Source organism: Mugil cephalus, chromosome 15, assembly GCF_022458985.1.
Source record: "Mugil cephalus isolate CIBA_MC_2020 chromosome 15, CIBA_Mcephalus_1.1, whole genome shotgun sequence".
In the NCBI taxonomy this organism is placed as follows: Eukaryota; Metazoa; Chordata; class Actinopteri; order Mugiliformes; family Mugilidae; genus Mugil; species Mugil cephalus.
This window is the reverse complement of record NC_061784.1, coordinates 3,873,628-3,901,342: the sequence shown is the minus strand read 5'-3', so window position 1 is coordinate 3,901,342 and position 27,715 is coordinate 3,873,628. Positions and strand designations below refer to the sequence as shown.

Genomic DNA, 27,715 nt, shown 5'->3' with positions numbered 1-27,715 from the left:
CCACCCCGCTCCAGCCCGCCGCCGTCACCTGTCCCTTGTCTCCCCCGTCCTCCCGCATGTGCCGCGCGCTCGCACTAGAACTCGGCGTTGAGATATCGCGGTGGAAATTGATAGTCTGTCTCACAGCCGAGGCCTCATTAGATTAGATGTTTCTCGTTTTTAATCAGCCCGGGCGTTAGGATTCCAGCCCTTCTTTTGACGAGACTGTTTTGATACGTTCCGGCTCGTGTCAGGAGAAGGGCTCGAGGAGATTCTTTTGTTATTCATGGAGGAGGAACTGAAGGAGGAGCAGCAGAGGAAAATGCTAGTGAGAGATAAAGACTTTATGGCAGAAGTATAAATGTCAGTGCTTGTGATAGGATGCCTACTGTAGTAAGCAGCACGAGGAGCTCCTGACAAAGAAATCTGGATATTTCCTGCATGATATGATGCATTAACAGAATAAGCTACTTAGAGAAGTGTAATACACTGTAATACACTTCACTTTACTATTTATGCATAGACGCAAAAATCAACAGCTGTTAAATATTCAACAAACAGCATTCACACAGTAGGAGTGGGTGATATGGATAAGGTATGCATGACTTTATACTGTGAAATAACTAAAAATATAGCCATGTGTTCAATATGGCTCATGGTTTGTGTATAGACTAACCAAATGGGAATGGGTTGTATTAAATACCTCACAGGTAAAGGTGCTTAATTACATTGATTCAAAAATCCTGTAAATCCAATACTGCCATAAAGCAGCCCTGCTTATTGATTTGCAGCATAGCCAGCAATGGCCTAATGCAGCCGGAGATATTAAAGGGATAAACTGTCTCAGTACAATAAATACAGCAGAATCTCAGACGGTTCTCTTTTGCTTGTATACCCTGTCGTATCGAACTGTGCGTGCCGTAAGTGAATTTCTGCACGCACGCAGGATACCGGGCTCTGAAAGGCTTCCCCTTGAGTCTTCGACCTTGAGATTTATCCTGCGAGCTGATGCCTGAACACATGGATTTGTCTTCCCAGTCCCTTCAAGTAACAACTGCTCACATTAGTACCTTTTCACATGGAGCCGGTGTCATCTGATGCTCCGTGATAGCAGATTGATGGTGCCGTCTGTGGGAGTGTGTGTGTGTGTGTGTGTGTGTGTGTGTGTCAGTCAGATGGCGTGGTGTTTATAGTGGCGGCTGTTTAAGCGCAATCGGAGGCGATTTTATTTCCTTCGGCCGTTCGCAGCTTTGAAAGGAAACTCGTGTCCTTTCACTCCCACTTGCTGCTTTATTCACTAACAGTTTCTCTTTTGCAAAAGTAATAGAATATCTGCTTTCCTTTCAACCCCGGCTACACAGAAGCTAGATTGCTTTGTGTATCACCATCAAAACACAGAGGAGAGCATAGCAATCCACTCGTGTTCAAAAGTCTAAAACCATCTTGTTTCTCTGTCTTTGTGTTAAAAGAGGGGTTAAGCTTTTATCCTATAAATATGGCATGAAAATCCCACTGTCAACGACACATTCATTCTGAGGCCTGTATTAACATAAAAATGAGGGCTTGTTATACAGTGAGATTTCAATAAAAAGAACACAAAATGCATTTAATGAAATTCAGATGCTGGGCCCCAGCTCCCTGAATCTCATTAAATGAGCTTTGTGCTGTTTTTCCATCTTCTCTTTGTAGAAGAGGTCCTTGAGTGCCCTTAATAATGTGGCAGATTTCATCATATTCCTGATTTAAAGAGGACAATGTCTGTCTTGTTCACTTGTTCTTTTTCATGCCCAAGCCAATCTCCACAGATGTACTGTCATAGTTTCTGGATGTGGCCGGTGATAATATTCCATCTTGTGGTGCTGGAGGTCTGTTATGGTGCTCCACTAACTCTCCACCTTTCTCTCCCCTCTGTTTCTCTCTGCATAGGATTTGGTTTCATAACTTTTGAGAGTGAAGACATCGTAGAGAAAGTCTGTGAAATTCATTTTCATGAAATCAATAACAAAATGGTAAGTCCGCACACCTTTTTTTTTTCTTCTTCTTTTTTTTTTCAATTCCAGGTGGACGTTGAAGGATTAATATTTGATTTCTCCTTTTCCCAACTATTAATAGCAGAGCTGGTGTGAGTGTATGTGTGCCCATGTTCATATGCACAGGCTGACGCACCCACACATACACACACTGTGGGTCCCTGGTTCTCAGGGATGGGAAAGCAGTGGTGTGTACTGCCCACAAACCGTGAAATTGTGTGGCTGAGTTCTGCCTGTCAGGCTGAGGGACGGGAGAGTGGAGCCTGTCCCTCCCTTTCTGAATCCCCTACCCCACACACACACACACACACACACACACACACACACACACACACACACAGGTGGAGATGTCCAGGGATGCAACAGGAAAGCTACTGGCACAGGCAGAGTTCATTAGTCAGGGATTAACACCTTCCACAGAGTTCCAGTGATGCTTGTTTTATTTACACCAGTAATATGGTCATCTCAGAGCTCTACAGAGTTCAGTAGCAGTTTTCTAAGTCATCATGTGCCTTGTGATAATTGACAGGAACCGACCTCAGTGTAGCGAGTGTGACATTAGGTCCTCCTTCACCCAGTTCCACCCCACAGGCCTCTTGAGAAATCCTGCATCATTTGAACGGTTTTGTGGATCGTGACTGACTGGAGGGAATACTTGTGGCGCTCCTTCTCTGCGTGTGTGTGTGTGTGTCTTCTCTTGCTCTCTCTGTCTCTGTCTCCCAGCGCTTTCCTGAAACCGCCTGACTGACTGACTGGCTATCTGACTGACAGGATCAGTGTAGTAGAACCATGTTCACCAGGGATCGGTCCTGGTCACATATGACCCCAGTATACATCCCCACGTGTCTCAGCAGCGCATCTCAGCCAGAGCTCGAGACTGAAACAAAGAAAGCCAGGGTGTGACAGAAATAACTGTGTGCGCGTGGAAGACATTCTGTCACAATCAAATGTTGCGGTTCCCTCGACATGGACGCATGAACACACAAATACCAGACGTCAGTCGACTGTCAGCTCTTGATTTCAGTACCGTATTCAAAAACTTATTCCCTCACAATTTAAGTTACAAAAACTGTTAGCGTTTGTTTCCTGCCAGCCCTGCTACAACATCTCTGGAGAACATTTCTGCATAATTTTTTGTTTGTTTGTTTGTACCTCTCTAACTTGTAGAAAAACGAGCCTCATTTAGTTCCAACTCCACCTATTTGTCAAAAGTTCTAATGAGATGATAATTGGATCGTAAACAGTAGTTCTAATTAGGAATGTCCGAGATTATGGTAATCATTATTAATTCATAAAATACATTGTTCCCTATAAATGCATTATTAAATTTGCAGCACAGCGTTAATTAAGGTGTTTCAATCGGGAATAAAAAGAACACAAGTTAATCGTGTCTCTCACTATAGTCAACAAATGATCCAAAAAAAAAAAAAAAACTCAAAGCATTAAACATTGTTGATTTGTTGCAGGCCTCCCAGGAGAACATACATTAGAGGAGAGTAACTACTAGACGCGTCCAGCATGCTATTAAATAGTAGTATTAGAAAGGTAAAATCTCCTGATACGTTTCTGTCTAACAGATTTTATGGGGTAAAATGAGCACATGGTACATACATGGTCAGCGGTGAGGTGTGTACACAGTCGGCCCACTGTAACTGGTCCAGCTGCTAGAAACATCTGCTCAAGTGGATTCAAACTCGCAAATTGTGTTGCCGTCGTGCCAACTTTGATAGCCCAGGGAATCTTTGGCATTTTCACTCCACCAGTAAACACACATTATACCCAGAGAAGGGATATCGCAGAGGAAGCATTATTTCAGAACTATTTTTAAAATGTGGCAAAATGAAAACTACCTTTTCCCTTCATGGATAGCATGTGGGCCCTCCTTGATTTATGCTTAAAATTTGTTGCATTTACTTAATAAATTAAAAGGATAGATTTTTAATATTTTTTTTCCAGGAAAAATATATAATTGAGACTGTAAATGATCTATGTCCAAACCCCTGTGTAGAAACCTTAAGACTATAGATAGGATTAAAACTGACATGGTTTGTGTATGTAAATGCTACAGAATTTAACTTTTCTGGTTTAGAGATTGAAGAACCCTAAATAAATTGTTTATAAAAGTTGAAAATTCAATTCCTGCATGGCCAATTAAATCAGAGGGCAGAGATGGACAAAATAGTAACAAGGATATAGTCATACACGTCATCTAAGCACAGTGGAGATTTGTGTACATCAAGATGGCTCTGATTGGTTGCATGCTATGTATTTTTTATCTCTATTAGTTGAAACATGTATCCCACAAGGAAAGTCAGTGATGCCAGACTCTATTCTAGTACGTAGAACGTATGGCTAAAAAATATTTATGTATTTATATATAGTTATTACCACAACACTTATGTGGTTGATATCAACATTTTGACTTCCACTCTAAGAAATACAATTAGTCACGATTAAATATCATTATTTTTTAATCTATATTAATAGTGTGCTATTTTGACATATTATTAAAACGTTCACATGATTCTACAGATTCATACAATATAAATACTGACACTGTATGATGTATATATTTGAGCTATGATTTGAATATTAGATATTTGTGTGGATAATGTGTTCATAGATGAGCATATTTGTGTATCTTACGAACTGAATGACTAGCAATAGTTAGAAAACCGGTACAAAATGAGAAATTAAGCATTTAATCGTCTACCACTACTACTACTACTATTACTACTACTACAACTACCAAAAAGATCAGCCGTGTGGTCACACTGCCAGTTAAACTTATGCATGATAAAGTGCACAATTGTATTTCAAGTTTTCTCTTAGATCATATATTTAAATATATACATTTCCCATAGACAAAGTGTAGTCAGATTAGCACCTAAATGTTTGGACGGTTTCATTGAACCGGTCTGAAAGAAGACATAGAGCAAAATAACCCTCAATCTCAAAATTGAAAAGTCCATAGAAACACATTTTGGTTTGTGGTGTCTCCCCTTAGTTTCCACTTTGTTGGCTTTTACCGCCCTAAGACATCATAAAAATAATAGTCCTATCCCTCTATTTTCTCTGTGCATATAGGTTTCATTGTATATCCTATTATAAAATTGCAACCGAAATTATTATTATCAGAGAAAGAAAATGTGCAGAAAGTGTAGGGGAGATAAATTATAGGTTACTTTTGTTTTCTGCTGTATCTTGCCAGTAACACCAAATGGCTCTGAAGCAGCAGTCATTGCATACACCCGACCTGCTGATGTGTCAGAGTTAATGACAGTTACTGTCGTGGTTATAAATATTTAGCAAACCTTTGCCACTGAGGGGCAATGTGAAGTGCAAGCTGAGAAGTTGTTACTGCGCGGCCTGGAGAGTTCAAGCACTTTTGACCTCATGCAGCTGTGATGTGATACACTGTGTGACGCGCAGTACTTCACAGGGCGGGGCCCGAAGATGCCTCAATGACTGTAAGAGCACTAGTCCATGCCTTTCTTGCTAGTTACAGCAGCACAAACAAAACCTCGCGACCCATCTGAGGGTCCCAGAAACCTTAACAGAAAACCTGAGGGGGTTCGGTGTGAAAGGACAGCACATGGACATGCTTTCTGAGGGTTTTATCACCTTTGTAAGGGTCCCTATTGGCAACACCAGCTGTACATTAAATTTCTTTGGATACAGGAAATAAATGTGACCCTCAGAACTACAAAGTGCTGACATCTGGGAATGTCGGCAAAGCGAACAGAATTTGGAGTGTGTTGAGAGCATTTTTCAGAGACAAAAAGGGGCTTTTTACCTTAGTTGCTCATAGTGAGCTGGTTATCCGGTGTCTGAAGCGCCAGCGCACAAAATAAAAAATGCCTCCTGTCTTCATCCTTATAAAGTACTATACAGAAATAGACCTCATCCATCCTGCCTATGAGTGTTATCCAAGATGGTTCTTGAATAATTGATGTGGACAGAAATTCCACCCCACTTGGGAGGCTTGTGAATGTACAGGGCACCCCACCTTCTCCTTGCCCGTCCTCTCAAGAGCTCTGCCAGTGTAATGGGTCAGTGTCCGCTCAGATGTGAGTGACCGGACCTTTAAGTGACTTAGTCAATCACCCTGTGTTCATGTGCCACGGAGGCCTCACTCTCCAAAGCACTTCCTCTCTATGAATTCTGTTTCATGTATTATTAATACTAGGGTGCTGCTTAGCAAGAGTGTCATAGCCTGCCCCACCAGCTGCACTGACTTAAACATGGCCCTGCTTTAGCACATGTAGGATGTGATAAAAGTATTGATTGTCTCCTCCAGGTCTGCATGTGAATGTTGAAACACCCTTAAGCTATGGCTTATGCTCGTCCCCTTAAAGCTTAAAGCTTAAAAGCAGTAAATATTCAGAGTAAAAATCAATAAACAGAAGATGGCTTGACACCTTTCAAATACTTTTTTAACACTGTATCACTCCCTCCTCATACATGAATGTCTCTATCCCACTGTACTAAGGCAGCACCTTATTACAGCTAAGGAGAGGTTGTGAATTCCATTTCCTCAGACAGGAGTCCTTCCATCACTTCCCACCCTGCTGTTATGCATGCGCAGCTAATTCATAATAATACCTATCAAGTATTGGCTCTGATGAGCAAGCAGTGTGCCATTAAAATGGACTCACATTGGTTTTAGTCAAGTGCTTCAAGGTAATGTTCTTTAATGTGTTATTTTTAATATTCAACAGTAGCGAATGATCACACCGGGAGGGAGGAATTTTCTGTTAGTCGTCAATTTCTCACTGGGTCTTCGTGATATGACCAACCAATTACTGCACTCAGGAAGAGAATAAGCTGTGACTCTCCAAGTCGCTGAGGAAGAGGCTAATATAGGACGGCATTTCTACTACATATATTATTGTAGGTACGCAATAGTACAATATACAATGTAGTTTTCATTAAAAGGGCCTTGTTTTTCTCCTTTTTATGAATCTTCCTTGTTAATGTTTCTCTACAGTGATTAAATAAATAAATAATAATATAAAAACAGCTATTAGAAGACAACTTGTATAGATATATCTGTCAATTTCACTTTGAGGGCATTTTTTTTTTTTTTTTTTTTTCGCTTTTTTTTTCCATCAGTCAATAGAATCAGGGAGGTTTCAGATTGCCCCCAAATTCATTGTGGAGATTGACAATGACCCCCAACCACGCTAATAAAGAACCATCTCAAGCGACAAGAAGGAGAACAAGGCTTCCTGCAACAGATGGTTTGGCCCCCACAGAGCCCTGATCTCGACATCATTGAGTCATTCTGGGACTACATGAAGAGACAGAAGCAGCTGAGACAGCCTAAATCCACAGAAGAACTGTGACAACTTTTTCAAGATGATTGGAACAAACTACCTGCCAAGCGCCAAAACCAAAACTGTGTGCACGTGTAGCCCAGAGTATTTGAGCAGTTTTAAAGGCAGTATTAAAACCAAATGTTGACTTTATTTAGGTTATTCACTGCAGTATGGAGTTAATCGCTTTACCTTTGGTGCCTAAAAAAAATGCAAAGTACAGTGCTTTTCTTTGCTCGTTTGTTTTCCAAGTTTTCATGTTCTAATTTGTTTTGGAGAGAACTTATAAACTCACTTTATGATGTGTTTCACATAATTGTTGTAACACAGGCAGGATGAAGCCAAAAGTTCTCATAAGTGGCTAGATTAAAAAAAAATAACTATTAGAGATCTGCTTTGAGGGCAGTTAAGTGTTGTGGTTGGCAGATTTCCAGAACAGTATTTCCTGACTTCCTGAGAGGATTCCTCTAGACAGCTTACACAAGGACAACCGAATAAGGGTGTAAAACTCATTTTAGTTCAGGGGCCACATGCAGCCCAATTTGATCTCAAGTGGGCCAGGCCAGTAAGATAACAGCACAACAATCTATAAGCAATGACAACTCCATATTTTTTTCTTTGTTTTAGTGCAAAGGAGAACAACTAAGTTAGGAGAGTGTTTATATTTAATAAACCATCCTTCCAAATAATAATAATAATAATAAAAAAATCGTAGGGAATATAAATGTAATTTGGACCCATTGCTGTCTGCTGTTTAGTCATGGGTCTCACTGTTGTGTTCTGTCCACTTATCTTACTAAAACAGTGGACACATTAGAAATAGCAGTTATTTTCCTTGCAGTCTTTTATGTAATTTGCTCACTTTGCAAATCCATGCTGCGGACCAGATATGACCCTCCGGTGGGCCGCTCTTGGCCCACGGGCCGTTTGTTTGACACCTGTGTATTACCCCTAAAATAACTTTGACCCTGTTCAGTTCTGATTTTAACATGAGTCCTGAGCGATCTGAACACAACTGGCCAAGTTAAAGTACTGTCCCTTACGTCCACAGATTTGCATCATGAGGCCATGTTGGAGCGTGCAAACACCAAATAGAGCTGAACACGGTTGTGAAACAGTGGTAGATCTATTGCTTTGACACATCTGTGGTTTGTACAGTATTCTACTGCATTCCAAAGTTTGCCTTATTTATATCCACACATAGCATGATCACAAGACTATGATCCCAAGATCCCAAGTCATGGCTTGAGACACGCTGTACACCAGGTCTTAACAGGGCCTTAATATTTGCACACAAACTGGAAGAAAAACGGAAAGTAGCATTTGGCAAATAAGAAAAATAGAAACAGCACGACTATATATACTGCGTGAATTATCAGTCACAGACTCATCACCCAATTTACACATGGCAGTGATTCAGGTAATGTTTTTCGTAGATATAGTTTATTAATAGTCCATCCAACCAGCCAGGCCTTTTTATCTCATACATCACTATTGCACCAACAGTTAAAAAAAAAAAAAAAATACATCTCTGCTCTGGTTGCACAAAACAAGTCTGGACATCTGCGGGGACATAATACAGGACATGATACAAGACATTACCACCTGTATCTACAGTCATATTGTTGATTGAGGTTGGACAGACCTTGCACTTTATGAAGAAAATGCCATAAGGTTGCCTTGTTAACATTACTGTTTTCATCAGTGCTCTACATTTCAAATTAAAAGCCCTAAAGCGTATCAGAAGATCGAAACCATGCATTTTTTTTAGAGGGTTTTTATTGTGGAACATTTGCAGGCGTAGCAGATGCAGTAGCAGCTGGATGGGATTAAAGGACAACCCACACACCCACACTTACTGACATAGGACAACACCTTAGAGAAGTAATTCAGAACAATAAAGTGTTGAAAATAGCATTTAATATATTGTTGAATTAAACAGGTAGGAAGATAAACATACTGTGACTTTATGAGTTGCCAAATACAAGACTATAAGACTGATGATGTGTGGTCATGTGTTTGTGAGGCTACACCAGCGTTAATCTGTTTACTAGTGCCATGCTATGTCACTGCTTTACAGGGAGTGGAAAAACCATATTGTCAAAAGCTAAATTTGATAAATAGGTTAAACATAGTGCTGTAAAGTTAGTCGATTTCATGTTGCTGAGAGATTTTATTTTCTCTAAGATGATGTTAGGGTTTTTAGATGAGGTAGGACCCATCATAAGATTTCATTTTCCAGGGGTAACGCTCTTAGTTCAACATAACTTCAGCAATCATACATTTATCTGTGATAAAGATGGATGATATCAGTAGTTTATAACTTGTCTGCAGTCACTGGGTAATGTGTGATGTGCTACACAAATGTTCAGTTAGATCTACCGCTACCATGATGGCAGATGATTTGGTTGTACCGCCACTGAACATAAAAGTTGACTTCAAGGCTTCACACTGGAAGCCATCAAGTCAAGTGTGTGCATGGTGTTCGTCTAGGTCTTATTGTACAAATCAGACTTGGACACACTTGGTTATAGCCAGAGACTAAACTTGTTATCACTATTTTAAAGCAGATTTCTACAGAGAAAGACTTAAGTCTCCGGGTTGTTGAAAATGTCTTTGTTGAAAAAATATTTTTTTAAAAGAGTGGAAATCTTAAACAGTCTTTGAACATCAAGTGGCTAATAAGGGGGTAGGACCACCCTTCAGAGCAGTTTCAGTCCCACACGGAGCGCTGCCTCACAAGTTGTGGACTGTAAGTAATTGGATGTTTACCCTTCATTGAAGAAGGAAAGCTTTGAGGGATGAAGGAGGAGGAAATCCACTCCACACTCTGCTCTCCAGGATGTCCCATAAAAGCTCAGTGATTTTCAGATCTGCTGATTGAGGAAGTGATGGAAGCCATTTGACGTCAACCTGATGATCATGGTCTCACTTCCGAATGTGACTCTCTGTGTGCATGGAGACATCTTGCAATATAGAAGCATGACAAAAGAACAGTGTAGACACCACAGGGTGCACCTGTCCTTAAGATGACCTCATATCCCTTAGCTTTTATATAACCACGCAGAGATAGCATCAGACATAATGACTCATGTGAGATTGCTGGCCATTGAAGGCACCATTTTTGCTTTATACAGAACCGCTTACTATTATCATACATCTGCTATTACTCGGTTGTCTTGATTTCCTTATTGACCATGGAGCGGTGCAGAATGGAAAACCTGTAAATACCCACTTTATGTAATGCATGACACATGTTTTATTTTTTATTTATTTATTTTTATTATTTTTTTTTTAGTCTAACAGGTGTTAAACTTGCGTATCACAAGAATCGCATCAAAATCAGAATCTCATTTTCTCCTGACTATTAATAGATTAATTTAAGCAGACCCAGGCAAATCTATGTAAAAGTCATCCCTGTAAGTCAAACCTCTTGACTTCACACGAAATTTTTTGAACTGTGAAAAATTCAGAGACATCTCTGTCTACTAAATTCTCTGGTAATAGACCTTTAGATGTTGGGTACACAGATAGATGTATGTAAATTGGTCAGAAATATTGGTTTAACTCTATTTTCATTCCTTCTGTTTGTTAAATAACCACTTTGCGAAATGGTTTTGAGAAACCTTTTTCTTAACTGAGTAATCTTACACCTCCAGACCTGACATTGGCCAGTCAGAGCTGTGACATTTCCTAACTATTCAGTCTATGTGTTTTGACTGTTCAGCTGGGAGTGGGAGCTGGAGTAAATGAATCACACAGTTTCCTTTCTTCAGTCTGCCAGTCTACTGATGGAATCCATTCACTAGTGAAGTTAATAGCAGCCGCACACCTCCCCCTCCACACACACACACACACACACACACCATACCCACAACACTCGTCCCTGAAGGACAGTCATTGCCAGTCCATCCCGCCCACACCTTCCCGTTATACCTACAAGGTTAATATGTATGGGAGATGTATTGAAAAGGTCATAACGGGAGCGTTCCTCCGCTCTCTATCATAGGGTTTGTCCATTAAAAACAAGGCAGCTGTTTGTTTTATTCCTCCTCTCCTCTATTACTGAACAGATCTAGTAGTACTTGTGAGATCCTACACCTTGGTGTATGTAGACTCTGGTAGCTTCTGACATGATTGTCATAAATGTCAAGCTTGGTTATTTGTGGATAAAGACTAAATAACCTGTCCACAGAGATGTCTTACTTTTATAACTAGAACAAGACAGGAACAGAAGAAACTGAAATATTTTTGGGATGACACTAAAATATTTATGTTTTTGTAATGGATGTGATAGTGACTTTATGACATATTTATCTGTCTATAAAAGATTTGCAGTTAGATTCAGCCCGGTTTACACTGTGTATTTTGAACTTTTTTCTCAAGTATGATGTTAGAAAACCAATAACTTCTTGTGTAAAAATAACAAAAATCAACACCACTTCAGTCCCGGTGTCGTTCTTACCATCAGTGGCTGTAAACAAACAAAAAATGGTGAGTATGAATATCAAATCTTATTTTATTTAAATAAGCTCCGTTCATGCTATTTGTCCCCTTATAGCAAACGGTGATTTGGGATCATTGCCTGTCTGATGCTGGATTATTTTAATTTATTTATGATGAACTGGTCTATAGGTTGCCTGGAAAGGATCCAAAGCCACTTTTTTAATTAGCTGTTTGTTGCGCACTGGATGACCATGGAATTTTAATGAAACCCGGCATGATACAGAAAAAAAAAAAAAAACTAACAAACTTTAGCAACCGAAAGTGGACTGGAATCAAGTTTAACTAATTGCAAGTCTGAAGTGGAGCAATTACAGCAATGATACAGACACATGGATTCCATACATGGCTTTGGTTGGTACCACCCAGTTGCCCACTGTGCTTGTGGTAGTAGTTCGCTTGGAACAAAAGCATTTTGGTGGTATTTTCTTCTTAAAGAGTTGGTTAATGTCATACACACACACACACACACATACCAGAAGCTGCTGGGAGTTCAGTGCCTTGCACACTTGGGCACTGTGGTATGTTGTGATGCTGAAACCACTACACCTCCGGTTTGTGGGCGACCTGCTCTACATACTGAGCCACAGTGACCCAAGAGCTGTGATGGCAAGAAAGTGATTGGCAATGAACGTTAAATCTGGATGAACTGTTCTAGTAAACCTCCAGCTTGGCGAGCGATTTATACATCCAGGCAATGGCGGTGTTTCCTATTACCTGCTAAAAAGATTTACACATTAACTGTGTAGAGACTCTACTGTTTGATGTAAAGTGTTCCAGCCTCGCTGACTTTGTTACAGACTGACACAAATCTTAGAGATAAGCTATCAGCTGTAATACATCAGTGCAGCAGAGGAGGAAACATCTCGATATATGTTGAAGGCATGCTGGTTGAGTTAACAACAGCTTCTCAATACAGTGTAGCAGGAATCCACTTCCTGTATTTATACTGTAAAGGTGTGTGTTTGAGACTTTTAGATCTCCTGTGTTATACTACCTTTGCTGGCAACATAGACGGGGCAGGTTAACAGGGTGTACTTTTTCTCTAAAATGCATAATGGTTCTCAAACACCTTCCAGCTTCCACAAACCATAATTTAATTCTGGAAGAAAAAAAAAACTTTCAAATTTGTTATTATTTTTCTGTTTGCGTGGTAAAAGGTTAAGCCTTCCACATGGCAAAATTTAAATCTCCGAACATGCGGCTGCAGAACCTTTGTAGTCCTTCATTGTCGGACTCAGAATTGCCTCTCTGTCCTCTCCTTTCCTCATTCTTTAACTTAGTTCACTTTTGAAAGCTCCTGCAAGTGAACACCCACACACTCACCATCACATCGCACCATCGCAGATCCCGGCTCCTGACTGGTTTTGAATCCACGACACGGAGCCCTCGCTCTGAATATCAAAGACTTGCACCTGAGAGCATGTAGACATGACTCACACCCGGCTCTGTTTTACTCCCAGCAGGCTACCTGAACGTCCACCTCGCTCAGTGTAGCAGGGGTTACTGGAGGACGTTAATCAGACACTGCCACATCTGCGCTGTAGGTAGAGCTCGACTGTCACCCAGCCGTGTGAACATATGAAAGTCCCAGCACTGTGCCCAGATTTCTAACACACCCATTTGTCCAACCCGGTTGCAACTTCCATGCCGGGGGTCATTCTCTGACGATAAGAGCTCCTGTGCTCTCTTCGGCACAATGTCAAACCACACCAGGCAAGCAAGGAGGGCAGAGTAGCTGTGACAGCTACAAAGTGGCTGAGGGAACTGTGTACTTTAGTTGGTCTGCTTCAAATAAAAGGGCTGCTAACAGCAACAAATCACAGCTCCTCAACACAGCAACTTTCTCTCTGTGATAGAAGCCTTTTTCATTAATGTTAGCTTTTTACATCTCTTTCTATCTTCTGGATAGCGTGGGGGCTTGTTAAACTAGCTATTTAGCACAGTGAGTTCTTAAAAGCATGACGCTTTACTTCAGTTTCTCCTCTGGAAGTGGCATGTTGTGTCGAACACTGTGCATGTATGTTTGTGGGTGAATGGCATTGTGCGCCACTGGACTGTCAAGCCTATTTGTATGGATGCCAGGCCATACCTTGGTCGAGGTCTAGACTGCATTGGCGCAGTAGCCTGTCTTGTGCAGCAGGCCAGGATGACATGTGAATCGCAGCAGCCGAGAAAGCCCTGCTTAAGTGGAGGCAGTAGGGAGAAGCAAGCAAGAGCCAGGAGGCAAACAGACAAACAGATGGACAGGCTGATGCCAAGCAGGCAGTGGAGCAAATAGATTGTGCGGCATGGTGAACAGACTCAGCCTACCAAAGAACAACCAACAGGCACAAGACCATGCCACTCTTGTCAGCCGCCCGTGCTTCTCTATAATTCATAGAGATGGGATAGATACGTGGTAAATAGGACTCTCATCTTCCTCCTTCTTCTCATCTGCCCCTGTCACATCCCTCATTTGATATGTGTTATGTAGGAGGAGGAGATGTCAGTCTTGCAAGATGGGAAATGAACAAACCTGTTTGTGTGAGAACTGGAGTGAGAGAAATAAATGCAGGAAGGAGATGAGTGCTGCAGGTGGGATTGGACTGTGGGACACTGGGGACTTCAGCCCAGCAACAACACACAAGTGTACAAAATAAAACCAGCCATATTTAGTTTTGAAGCACACCTTTTTTTTTTTCTTTTTTTTTTTGACGAGCTTTAGATGATAAAATACCTTGACAAAGCTTTAGTTAATCCAAACAGATAGATATGTAAGGGTTTGTCAGAGAGATTGCTTCTTTCGAAATGATTCTGAGCTCAGATAAAAAGATGAAAAGCTTCCACAAAGAGACTGGACATATTGTCACAGTGTGGAACTGTGGTAATAGCACTGGAGAACAGAGCTTCTCCTGCCTTGATGTCTCGCAAACTCTTGGAAAGTATTTAGCTTGTATTTCCCCGAGGCGCTGGGCACATGCTCACTGGAGCAATAACCTTTGCTTTAATGCAGGAGGAGCATGATTGTAAGTTTTCCTTGGAGACTCTCCTCTAAAATGTGAGGTGCTCAGATTGACTCAGCCTTGTTTTTTTTCCCCCTCTATGGAAAACATCTAGCACTATGCAAGTCAAATAGAAAACCGCCTTAAAGCGGCGAGACAGCCCTGTCAGATCTGTCTGGTTGTGTACCTACACAGTCTAATGGTTTGTCTTTGTGTGTGTGTGTGTGCGTGTGTGTTTGTGTGTGTACATGTGCATATCTGTCTGCGTGTGTTTGTCTGTCTACATAGGTAGAATGTAAGAAGGCCCAGCCCAAGGAGGTGATGTTCCCACCAGGTACACGAGGGCGAGCCAGGGGTCTGCCCTACACCATGGATGCCTTCATGCTGGGGATGGGCATGCTGAGTAAGTCTCACACACATATGCACACATCCAACAAGTAATCCTTTATAAAATATGCATATATTAAGCTTGACTGCTTGACTAAGCTAATGCATAACAGTTATCTTTAAAGTGATACATTGTTTTTTTCCATGTTGCAAATATGTAGATGATGTGTGAGACAGGTTCACCATTCAGTCATTAGTTGCTACCTTGACGTGGGAAAAAAAAAAAAATAAAAAATCAACTTCTACAAACTCTTGTTGAGATAGCCCCATTAGGTGGGCACTGCCCCTAATTAGGCTGCTTCAAGGTGTGCCACCAGTGGCCACTGTGGTCTATTTCTGGTTGAGTCTGGTACCGACAGCCCCTGGGCATATAGGAGCAGACCAGCACATTAGCAGGCTAAATGAAGAGGAAAATTGGTGTAATGTCATATTAAGGATTCATCACTGTGCCCCCCTTAATGGGTAATGAAGGGGACACACATGTCAGGGAGAGATCTCATCTACAGGGACCTCAGCTGCTAGCCCACCCCTCTTCATTACCATCCAGCCCATGCCTGTGGCCTTTTTATTTAACACTACGGCACTCGCTCCCTCCTTTCATCCATTCATTCATTCATCCATCCTTCTATCTATCTATCTATCTATCTATCTATCTATCTATCTATCTATCTATCTATCTATCTATCTATCTATCTATCTATCTACCCATCTATCTACCTATCTATAATTTGATTGTGCTGTTCAACCAAATGGATTTGCCGTCATATAAATGATTTATTTTTTCCTTCTGAAGGAAAAGACACATGATTGTAAGAGGCTCGTTTTGCCTTGCGAGTAGCTCCTCCCTTCCCCCCTGTAGCAGGTGCAGGCAGAGCCACAGTCATGCATTTTTATCCGAGAGCTGATCCACATTTATCTGTTGCTTTTTTTCCATTATCCTGAGCTGTGATAGTATTTTCGCCAAGAAAAATTAAGGGTAGTATGCAAATTATCTCCACTTTATATCAGTCTGCCTGTCCACGTTATCTATCTGTCCATTTATCTATATACAGTTGCTTTAATCTGTCAGGGTTATTTCAGTCTTGACCTTTCCGTATTTGTGGTGAGGGTGTTGATAAGTCAGGCCCAGCGCTTCTATCAGCCCCATCTAAGTCGTTCCCGGTTCCATCTCATCTGTTAAAAGTATTTAACAAGCACAGTGAACTTTTCGGAACTTATTACAGACTAATGTGTCTGCGAAGAGGAGAGCACTCTTCCCCTCCATTGGGAGACGGCAGGCAGAAAGGCAGTGATGTGCTCATGTGAGAATATTAACAGCCAACTTGTTTGGAGACACTCTTATCTAAATGAAATTGGAACAAGGACAGCGAAACATTCCTTTATATAATTTGCATTTGGAAAAAGGGACCCTAGGCTCATTATTTAAGAAAGTGTAAGCTCCTTTTGTGCCAAATCTCATTAAAGCCATCCCTAGCTCCTTTGTTTACTGCCTCTAATCGAGGCATTTATCTTTATTGTGTTGTGCCGATGTATGTTTGCTGAAATTAATACACATTTGAGCCCGGGCGAGGTATGGGTGTACCAGATGGATAATTGATTTTAAAGTGAATCAGAACTGTTGAGCCATAAAATAGGTACATTAGCATGCATATTAATAAGGCAAATAAGAGCACTAAGAAGCCGCCACAAGGCCAGGCACAATGGCAGGCTTCATTTAGTGAAATGGTAGGAGAGACAGAGTTATCTCCTGCTTTCGCTAGCTTTCTGCTTTCCTCCCACTGTCTTGTTTCATGAGATTGCAGATTAACTCAAATGTTGTCGCATCACTTTGTTTTTTTCTCCTTTGACACTTTGTGCACACATCACACTGCAATTTCTTCATTTAGCAGCGTGGAACCTGCCGTAAAGCTGTACGTCAGACAATGAAAAGGTTTTTGCCATTTCAGAAAATGTAGGAGGAGAAACAAAAGAAGCACACAGAAATGTGATGTCTCAGCCAACAATTTCAGTTTGGCATTTATTCAGTTTGACAGTAAGACAGTATCAAACACATAATATCCAATACTTTACAGTCTGTGATAGCTTTTCATTGCCTCATATCACAGTTCTTTTCGGAGCAAACAAACAATGAAGGGTTTTGTGAAAGCTATCCATCTGTAGCTTCCCTGTGATGACTTCTCATCTGCAGCTGATGAGGATTGTTATTTTTTTTTGTAGCGTAGCCTCTGTCCCACTTCATCCATGCCAGGTTAAGGTCCCCCTCACTGTCTCTCAGAGTTGAATTTCTTTTTGTCTGCGAGAGACGGGGATAGGGTCTGAGAGAGGCATTTTCCCATTGGGTCAGGAATAAATTGAACTTTTTCATGGACAGCAAACACTGATTAGATATTTATGACCAAGGTCAACCTTTCTGATTCCAGCTGGCACAGGCTCTGAAGCATACAGAACAGAGCATCTACACACATTCTAGCAATCGTACACGCACGCCGCCCGCATACACTTACATGTGTATGTGTACAAGAATACGCGAGCATGCATATTTTGACACCTTCATGCTGCAAACTCACGCATACAAGTGCATATATGTCATTTCTGCTTTACTGGCTTTACAATTTCCCTAGAACAGCAGCATTTTACAATATGTACATAAGCTTAGGAATTTGCCACCCCCAATATTTTATCCAGGCATTCGGTGGTAATGTGACTGCACCCACTTTATCAGGAAATGACACAGCTGATGAGAACTGATGACATGTAAGCCTGAAAGAGGTTTCCGAGGTCAGTTTCTCAGGGGAAGCTTGCACACAATAAAGAAAGAGTTATCAAGGCTGGCTCGTGTGATTCATTCCTAGCCTAAAGGACTTCATCCTACTAGGTAATTTAGTCCAGGCTTATGGTTGAAGGTGATAATAGCTTGAGGAAAACAGATAAAGACTTAGACATATACCATAATTAGAGGGTTAATTATGTTTGTATTACCTTTGATGGTGCTCAAATTCTCACTGACTCACACACAGGCCCACTCGCTCCGCCACCCACTCGCCTCATATTTCTTGTTTTGTCTGTATCCCGCTTCCTAGCTGCCTGCACCCTCACACCCTGTTTCTCAATATGTTGCCCACAGCTGCTTCTGTCTGAAAACTGTCCAGCTAATTAACTGGTGGGTCTGTGGTAGTAATAAGAATCATGACAGCAGATGAACAATACATCTGCTACTCTTAAATTTTTCTAATGACACTTGGTCCTCTTTGGGGCCTCCTTGCAACACTCCATACACTCAGGGACTGCACAACTTCTGAGCAAGCACGCACACAAAGTTTGACTTTGACGTTTGGTTAAATATTTCTTCAGGTGTAGGCAAAGCATTTCTATCTTAACCATTAAGATATTGGTATTATGGAGAATCCACTTACAAGTAGAATATTATTGTGTAGTAAAGTACAGAACATTGTTGTGTGGTAAAGTACTATATATTAGAATCTATTATAGAACGGCAAGACCCTCACAATCCCACCTTGCATACCAAGACCGATAATCATTACATAAATAAAGAATATTACATATAATACATTAAATGTTTTAAGTCATAGCCAAATAAAATGAATTAAACCTAAATAAAAATGTATACGCCTGCATTTTTAGGTAACCTGGCCTACATTTTCCTGTTGTGGAAGCTCCCCTGAATTTGCTTTTTTTAGTGAAGTGACTAAATGATTTCCAGATTTCTTCTGCATAATGTTTATTTATGTAACATTTGTAAAACAAAGCTCAAACACCACCAAAAGACATTATTTGTGAATGTGTTTGGCCTGAGATTCTACACAGTTAATGTCCAGAAAACTCCAAAAAATATTCATCACAGTCGGGCAGGGGAGCAGTAAAAGAGTGGGTTATGTTTCTGTTTAAGCAATCTGATTGGTTAAACAAATCTTACACTTGGTAATCGCTATACATATGATGAGGGTTAACAACTGAGAGGACCTTTCCAGATATGCAAGTCGATTTTAAACCTAGTTCAAAACGACAGACAAATAAATATCAAGCTGCAGGTGCAAATCCGCAGCTATCACTTACATGGAGACATATTAAAACAGGAACCTTTCTGCCACGGTGAAGACCCCAGAACATAAACAGACACCGTCTTTTAAAGGAGCCTGCTATAAAGTGTTATGACACAGAGCTATAAAAATGCCTGGGAACCTATGGCTAAATAAAGAGAGAAAATGAATTAGACAGTTATGAACCAAGAGCAGCTTATCAGTGCTTTGGTTTCCAGCTATTTACCAAATTTGGCACCAGCTCTTAATACCCAGCCCCAATGAAGACCTGAACAAGAAAAAAAAATGTATGAAAATGAAGCTTGTGAAAGAAAATAAAAACTTTGTTAATTAACTGCTCTAAGGCTTCTGTTGCAGCGCCTTAAATGTGTAAATGTGAAACAAGATATTGATCCATGTAAAGTAACTTGTTTAATTTAAAGAGGGATATTAGCAGCCATGTAATACATATATTTAAAATTGCCAGGTCTGCTTCCCTTAAAAGTGAGTGTTTTTACAATCTGGGCACTAGGTTTATGGCTGTGGCCATTATTCTTGCATGTCATAAAAACGTTTCACTCACCGAGTTAATCACCGAGATCTCATGATCTGAGCAGTCGTAAAACAAAGTTGCGTCGGGCAGGCAACGAGAGCAGCGTGATCAAAATTAGAGTTTAATGTAACTGTGACAGTTGACCATTGATTGAGGGTGGTGCCTGTTGTCAGACTGCGCACACAGGCAGTGTTTTTCAGTTGACAATGTACCATTAACGTTATAAGCTATAAATACATGCCACCTCTTTATTTGCCTGCAGGCGTAAAAATAAATTACTTCTTGCCTGTTACTGTTGTTCAAACGAGGCAACTCAGAAAAGTGTTAATTCCAAAAGTGCGATCCTTCCTCTTAATTATTTCAGGCTCGTGTTTATGTTATTCTAGTTTTATTTTTTGAAGGCTATTACATTACATGAGAGCTTGTTTGACAAAATGAGAACACTTCAGTACGACTCTGAAGGCCATCCTTTCAAGATTAGTTTCCTTCTCTTAAGTGGATATACACTCGCTTGCCAGTTCATTAGGTACACAAGTAAAAATAAATACTTTCAGTATTTTTTTAAAATAGCTACATGTTTTCTATGATTTTGATTTAAATCAAGCCAGTTTAACAGTACCACTAAACTATTCTCTACAATGATCATCCATTGTATTACCTAATTTCAATATAAACTGAACAGTCAAGAACGGGGCTTTGTGTAGGACGGTTATAATAGAATGCATTTATTTTCACTAGTGTACCTAATCAAGTGGCAAGTGAGCGTTAGAGCTGCAGTCTAACATGTGTGTGTCTCTTCTTTCTCTCAGGTTACCCTAATATTGTGGCAACGTACGGCCGCGGATACACTGGATTTGCACCCAGCTACAGCTACCAGTTCCCTGGTGAGTTAAAGGCTTTCTTAAAATATCAATGCTGCAGCTGATTTCTGTTTTGCACTCTCAAGCAGCACAATCAGACACACACGTGCTTGCATCCACATGCGCACATGATCATCAATATACACGTCAGTCACCAAATAATCTGCAGGGCTATAAGTGTCCTACGTGTCTGGATTTCTAAACGATGTCTTGAAAGCTGACATATAGTGAAGTAAATTGCGTACTGCTTTTTATCCCATACTCGAGCACTACCATGACCAAACGTCTAAAATGGGAGAAGTTCTTCGCCTCCACTGGTCCAATGTATGCAAATTCTTCTGTGGAGAAGCGGAAAAATAAGCATCTCTTTGTGTTGGCAGATTTTTAAAAACGTGCTTCTTATAATGGAAAATGAATGAAGTCATTTTCTGCATTAAAAGTGTTGACTCGCAGCGCCGGGCACTTTAATGGGAGTCCAAATAGGAGGCGTGCAGTCTGGAGGTGAGCAGCTGTACCTGTCTGCTGCAAGAGGGCCTGTGGCTCCGCGGTGCCTTACTTAGACAGGCATCCTGTCAATTTCATGCTTTATTTAGGGACTTTACACATACTTTGTTTGCCATGCCAGACATCATTCCTTCCGCTGATAAGACGGAATGGGAAATATCTGACAGACGCTCAGATCTCCTGTAATATCTTTGTGAAATAGATTCAGGAATAGTAAAACAGGAGGTCCAGCTGTGACCACCTGCAGATCAGACATATGCTAGTTTTATATTTGACCACAACATTTTCTGATGGAAAAAAGGGAATGGCACCCACTCGTTAATGTGGACGAACATGAGACGCATACAGATGTGCTCATTTTATTAAAAAATAACACAATTTAGGAGTATAACGACCATTTAATTTAACTGAAATTAATCCTTAGTCACACCAACAATAAATAGAATGGTTTTATAATACGGCACACAGCTAAGATGTGCTTTAGTATCTGTCCAAATGAGTAATTATCAGTTTATAAGAGAGAGCGATTGAAGGAGAAAGAAGCGATGAGCATTTATTTAGTATAAGTAACTCTAGCTGAACATGGATTTTTTAAATGTTTACTATTTACCACAAATTAAAGGATATCACCTTCCCCGGGGCAGAATGTATGATGCTGTCCATGTTAAACTCAATTTAAAGAGTTTGATAAAGCTGTATGATTAAAACAACCTCCTCTGGGCTCGCTCAACTCTCGACAGGTAATTGGAAATTTTAATGTATGAATCAAACACCTTGTCCAAATTAAATAACCTCGGGCCAAATATTGACTAGTGTCCTTCCTTACTAAGATGTGGGAAGCGTCTTCAATTTAAGATCAAAGTCTTCCACACTGTACACCGCCTCGCTGAAGCACACTAAATAAATGGAGCTAGATGACTAGATCCAAGAGGCATAAATTGTGGGCAGCATTTCAAGGCTTTTTTTTTTTTTTTTTTTTTTTTAACACCCTGTAAACCTCAGGGGTCCACTGTTAACAGAAAAAAAGGCATTCAGGCAATTGTTCAATTGTCAAGATAAAGCAGTGATAAAACATTGATCAGTGATGAAACACTGAATTAGCTACAAAAACGCAATAGGACATACACAGAAGCAGAGAAATCAAAGCTGACATCTGCCGCAGCTGAAAGAGAGTTCAAGTGTACAAAGGAGAAGCTAAAACAGAGGTGAAGTATACACAACCTCAGTAATAGATGGGTAAAAAGCAGCCTCCTGTACAGCCAGCCAGGCTGGAAGCACACTGTCTGTTAAACACTATGACACTCCCAATTAATTCCAACATTGATCACAAAGTGCATTTGATATCGATCACATGCAATATGTTTGTGTCTGTATTTGTCGGCCGTGAGCTGCTTGCAAAATACTTTATCACAGCGCAGACATCATGACTTATTAATGCACTTAGAGGGCTTTGCATATTCCCGATACTGTACTGTATATATTACTGATGCAAATCACATCACCCTACATTTGTCAAAAACTGTTTGTCCGTGCAAGTGAACAGCAATAGGAGCATTACGCCAAAGGCCAAACTGTTTTATTTATTGGTATTTAAGATGCTATTGTAAAATTATTTGCGGCTAACGTTGTCGGAAAAGCACTCTGAGCACTTTCAACAGATGTTTCCCTGGCACAGATGTGTTAAAAAGGTCATTTTATATATATTGCATTCCTCATTACAGTGTGGAAGATTAAGAAGGCATTATTCACAATTTAAAAGATTTGAACTGTTTACACTGTTGCAGGATAATTTCAGCGTCATACTCTAGTCTTGACTTTTTTCCCCGAGACAATGGGCTGTGCTGCATGTGTTGCAGCCACAGCAATGTTTACCTTAACGTCAGAATTACAAATGGTAAGGATGTGCAACGAATAAGCACCATCCCAAGAACAACAAGCCTCCTTGTGTTTTCCTATTCATCAGAATGTATTTATTGTAGAGGATATAATTAGTGGTTTGTGTATGTTGCCTAAGTAATGGATTTTCCACTGCTTCAGGCCGACTTGTTTGTTGGGATGATGGTAACCGTCCTCTCTGTCTAATCTGGGCGCCATAAAAAATATCACACGTTCTCAGATTGTGCTGATGCATGTACAGGACTTTGATGGCAAGCAGTGGAATTGTCAGTGTCAAATGCAAGCTCAGGGAACTGCAGCGTATGCATGCGAATGAGAAACAGTGATTTGTGAGTGTTGTCATGTTGTTGTTTTCTCTTTTGCGTGAGGATGTAAACACCTGCACTGTTTAAGATGTAGAGCCCTGCACTTGTGCTGAGGTGTTCCTAGCTTTATCTTAAATTAGCACACTTCCCTCAGAGTCATTTTATTGGTGTTATCACATGGCTTCACATAGAGAAAGAAAATATTTATAGATGTATATTTTCCCTTAGTTTATAACTAAATCTCCAGATTAATGTTGAGTCCCTGAAGTAGCCACACTTGGCGTTGAGTGCTCTCTTTGCTTGTTTCCTCACACACGCAGCATGCTTCTGGAAAAAAATGGCAAAGGATAGTTCTGTTTTAGTCTCACACGACACCAGTTTTTAAAAGTAGTGTTAAACACTCTGATATAAATATTTACATAATTGAAATTCACTTGCTGAGAAAGCGAACACATTAGTTAAACCCAGCAGACGCTAGCAGGCTAGTTAATGAACAGTGTACTTTGAATTAACCACATAGTGTTGCTGTGTGGGTTTTAATCAGGAACTTTTAAGAAGTTTCATCCACCTCCGGTGTATTAGATCTCTGAAACTAAATACCGCCAGCAGTAGATGAGAGAATGTATTTGTTTGCAGTTTGCCCTAGGATACTCTTCAACAGCTGCTGCACTGTTACTGTCCTCAACTGAATGAAATAATAAATGTGCTGTTAAACTGAGATGACAGCATTGGCGGGGACCTCTATAACTCTTAAAGACAGCTTTAGAGGAATGTCAGGGTGGTGAACACCCGTGAATGTAGGTATCAGTATCACTTAGCACGAGTCAAGGTACGTAGCTGACATGTGAGTCATCGAACTTCAGTTCATTCTCAGCTTTTCAACCCATACACCACTGCCTTTCAACCTAAAGCCGTAGGATTATTGTGCAAAAGTGTGGCATCAAACCAATTTAAACATAGCCTCTGTGTTGCCTTTTTTGCCATAAATATAATGAAAAATAACGTATGTGATATTCCATTTAGAAAAGTAGGCAGTGAGATTTTGAGAAATGTCCACATTAGCCCAAAGGAAACCGGAAAGTAACTTTCACTGAAAACAGAGTTGTTGCTCATCCCAGATGGCAGCACCGGAAAGAATCAAAGTATAAAAATCAAGCACACAGAGCTTTATTTAAATTATGTGAGTCCAGAGCCAACATTTATCAGACTGCAAAAAGCAAACTAAAATTGAAAGTATCTTTGAATTAAAATGAGGCACAAAATGACCTCACTTTGAGTCTGTCAGATATTAGAGTGCACCATCCCCTAGGTAGTACAGTTAAAAAATGGTTGGACTGCACTGAATTTAAGTTGGCTTTCGAAGAAGGGAACTCTGAAGGTCGACTGAAATTAAAATCTTTGCCTTATGCCTCATATTTGAATCTTGCTCCTAATATATTTCCAAATATTTGCACCAGCTTGTCTTTTTTATTTTGTCTGAGTTGAGGTTGTAAAGTACGCTTTCATTACCAGAGGATCTCCACCCTACCGTAAGATAATTATTAATTTTTGAGTATCTTGTAATATTTTTTTTCTAATTCAACAGCCAAACACAGCTGTGAGTACGGCTAGAAAGAGAGAAAGCAGGAGCTGACAAGACATAAGGGACATCGCTGTACATTATTCTCGTTTTTATGCAACAGTCTAATTAGCATTAACTAGCTGATAAATGTGCTATTGTATTATTCAACTTCCAGCGCCCTGGGGAACATCCCAAGATGTGCCACATTTTAACCAGGTGTCTAGTTTGGAGGACTTCACATGATTAAGTGATTTGAAGTCACATTCAAATGAAATATCCTGTTTTTGATCACAGCCTTCCAGTGCATTGAAGCATTGTTTACTTGTCTCAGACTACCCTAGACTAAGACAGGATATAGTGAATGATCCTTGTGTTTGCTGTGCATAATAAAAATGCAAATGCTAGAAAGAAAGCAATAAGTGCAATAAGCTTGTGCTCTGTAGTTTATGTACAGTATCATTTCTGCCAGCAGTAGCGGCAAATATAGAAGAAGAAATATGAAGAGGTTGGAGAATGGTAGTACACTCTATTGTGCATATGGTGTACGCATGAATAAGGAGCTTGTCTGAGGAAAAAATGTAATTAAAAAAAGAAAATGTAGTCTGTATGTGCATTATGCCTGTGAATAAGCTGTAGACGTGAACACTAAAAGCAGGGATACACCCCTCATACATTCATATTGTACTTTCCATTGTTAACCGGTCTTGTATCAGTTCCTTTCATTACACGCACATGAATGCACAGTTGAACGTGCGCGCACACAAATGCCAGATTCATACAAAGACCGAGATTCAGCAGCGGTGCACGAAGGGAAAAGGCGGAGGTGGAGGGACTTAACCAGGAGCCTCTCTCCACTCTCCCGTCTTCCTGTGCGACTCGCTGCCTCCGCAGCCGTGCCCTCAGAGCCTCCCCTGGCATAAGTGACCATTATGGCTCCATTAGGCCTGCTACTAGGAGGTCATTATGCTACACTGAAAAACCAGGGATGAAGATGTTCTTGGGGTCCCATCAGGGGAGAAACACAGACTGAGTGAGTGAAAGACATAACACTCAGTCATCCAGCTATTTCAGATGTCATGACAGGCAAACAGCAATTCAGGTCCAGTGAGTCAGCCTCTTGAGTATTAAAAGAACAGAGGAAAAGGATAATTAAGGAAGGCATAGGGCAGGAGTAAGGCAGGACGAGTGCAATGAGGGCAGAGGATTGAGTAATTTTAGGTTACCTTAACACTAAAGAGAGAAACCCTCCAGAATGTTAATAAGAAATTCTTTGCATTCTTTCTGTCCTTCTCACAACACATTATAATAGGCAGCGTTTGTGTGTTGCGTTTGGATTGGTTTGTTGTTGTTGGTGGTGGATTGGTTTTCCATCTGTTTTTCTTGTGTTGTTGCCATATCCTTTTCTTTTCACACGCTTTGTCTTTGTCAGACCTCATTACCGCAGCAGACATGACGTGTGGGATAGCACCGCGGTAGCCTCCATCCCTCTGTATCTCCATCTCCACCAACCGACCATGCCTGAGACAGAACAGCACACTCCATCATACCTAACTGACAGAAAATGACATTTCAAAAGCCTTAAATCAGCGTGCAGTAGATTTCTATTTCTGCTTGGAAGTAAACAGGATTTCCCTCAGCAGGTGGTCCTGGATTCCACAACTTCTCTTGCTCCTGAATATGAGAATCATGCAGGGTGGCCAGTTAAGCTACGAGACTGTCCTGTATGAAGAGGAAGTCTTTGCCACAGGTTCTGTTCTTGCTGGGCTGCTTTAACCTCTTCTCACCTAAAGCACATCAACAATTTCATTGTCTTAAGTTATTAGACCTTTTTTATCCTGGCAACAACATATTATCTTACAACACACAGTGAAGTACAGTTAAATGCTATTGACAGTGCCAATCTATATAATCTTCAGCACACAGTATTGAAAAGCTCATGTGTTTATGTTCAGTGTTGTGTTCTATTAGTTTACATTATTGCTGTGTTTGTAGAGCTTTTTTGTTACTGTTTTTGTGCAGAGCATATTAGAAGTGTCACACTGATGGTGTTTATGGAGTTGCCCTGGGCTATGGCCGAGAGCAGCCCGTGTTCAAGCTTCAGTTACCTTGGAGAAAACCTGCATAGCTTATTTTGTATGAAACTCTACAATATGTATTCAGGTAAAGAAAATAGATTTTTGTTGCAAAGCTTTACTTTCTACACTGTTTTTAAGTGTGATGTCATCGACTAGTCGGCAACAACTTGACCATCAACCCCTAAGGCACAGTATGTATATTTATATTAATGTCGCACCAGTTCCACTAAAGAAGTTGCACAATCAAGCAAGAAGTTTAGATCTAACTTGGGAAAAACAAGTTTCAATGTCTGACCAGACAGATACTAAATTAAGGTGTATTATTGTGTAGGTGCCATTCTGCATTGCAATGATTTGAGTAAAAGTAAAGGGTAAAACGCATATTCTGCATAAATCCATGTCAGACTTTGAAACCAAGCTTTTCTGTTGCTGTATATGACTGTGAATAACAGCGAAAGGAAGACTGATGACCTTTTGAACTCCCATTTCCTCTATGAGAAGAATACAAACATACAAGAAGCAGCTGCCCTCCCAGCAGGTGGTACGTAGGGAAAAACGAACTGCTGACTTGTGCAACTGGTAGGATGGCGGCTGCTCTTGAGGGATGAATGCCTCTATGAACTGGGTCAGAGCCAACCAAGCATATGATAAATGCACCTGAGGTCACACTAGGGCATTGCCCCGCTAGCCCCCCAGGGTTTAGTAGCCGTCTGCTGCTGGGAG

At 40.6% G+C, this 27,715-nt stretch overlaps 1 protein-coding gene across 12 annotated transcripts in view; it reads left to right on the top strand.

Annotated features, from left to right (window-relative positions):
- msi2b (musashi RNA-binding protein 2b) overlaps nt 1-27,715 on the top strand; it is a 235,939-nt gene that overhangs the window by 173,006 nt on the left and 35,218 nt on the right. For all 12 annotated transcript variants that reach the window (XM_047606668.1, XM_047606665.1, XM_047606664.1 and 9 more), the window contains exons 8-10: nt 1,906-1,988; nt 15,103-15,217; nt 20,601-20,675. In XM_047606668.1, coding sequence (XP_047462624.1) covers nt 1,906-1,988; nt 15,103-15,217; nt 20,601-20,675 — 273 coding nt within the window. The remainder of the gene's footprint in view (nt 1-1,905; nt 1,989-15,102; nt 15,218-20,600; nt 20,676-27,715) is intronic.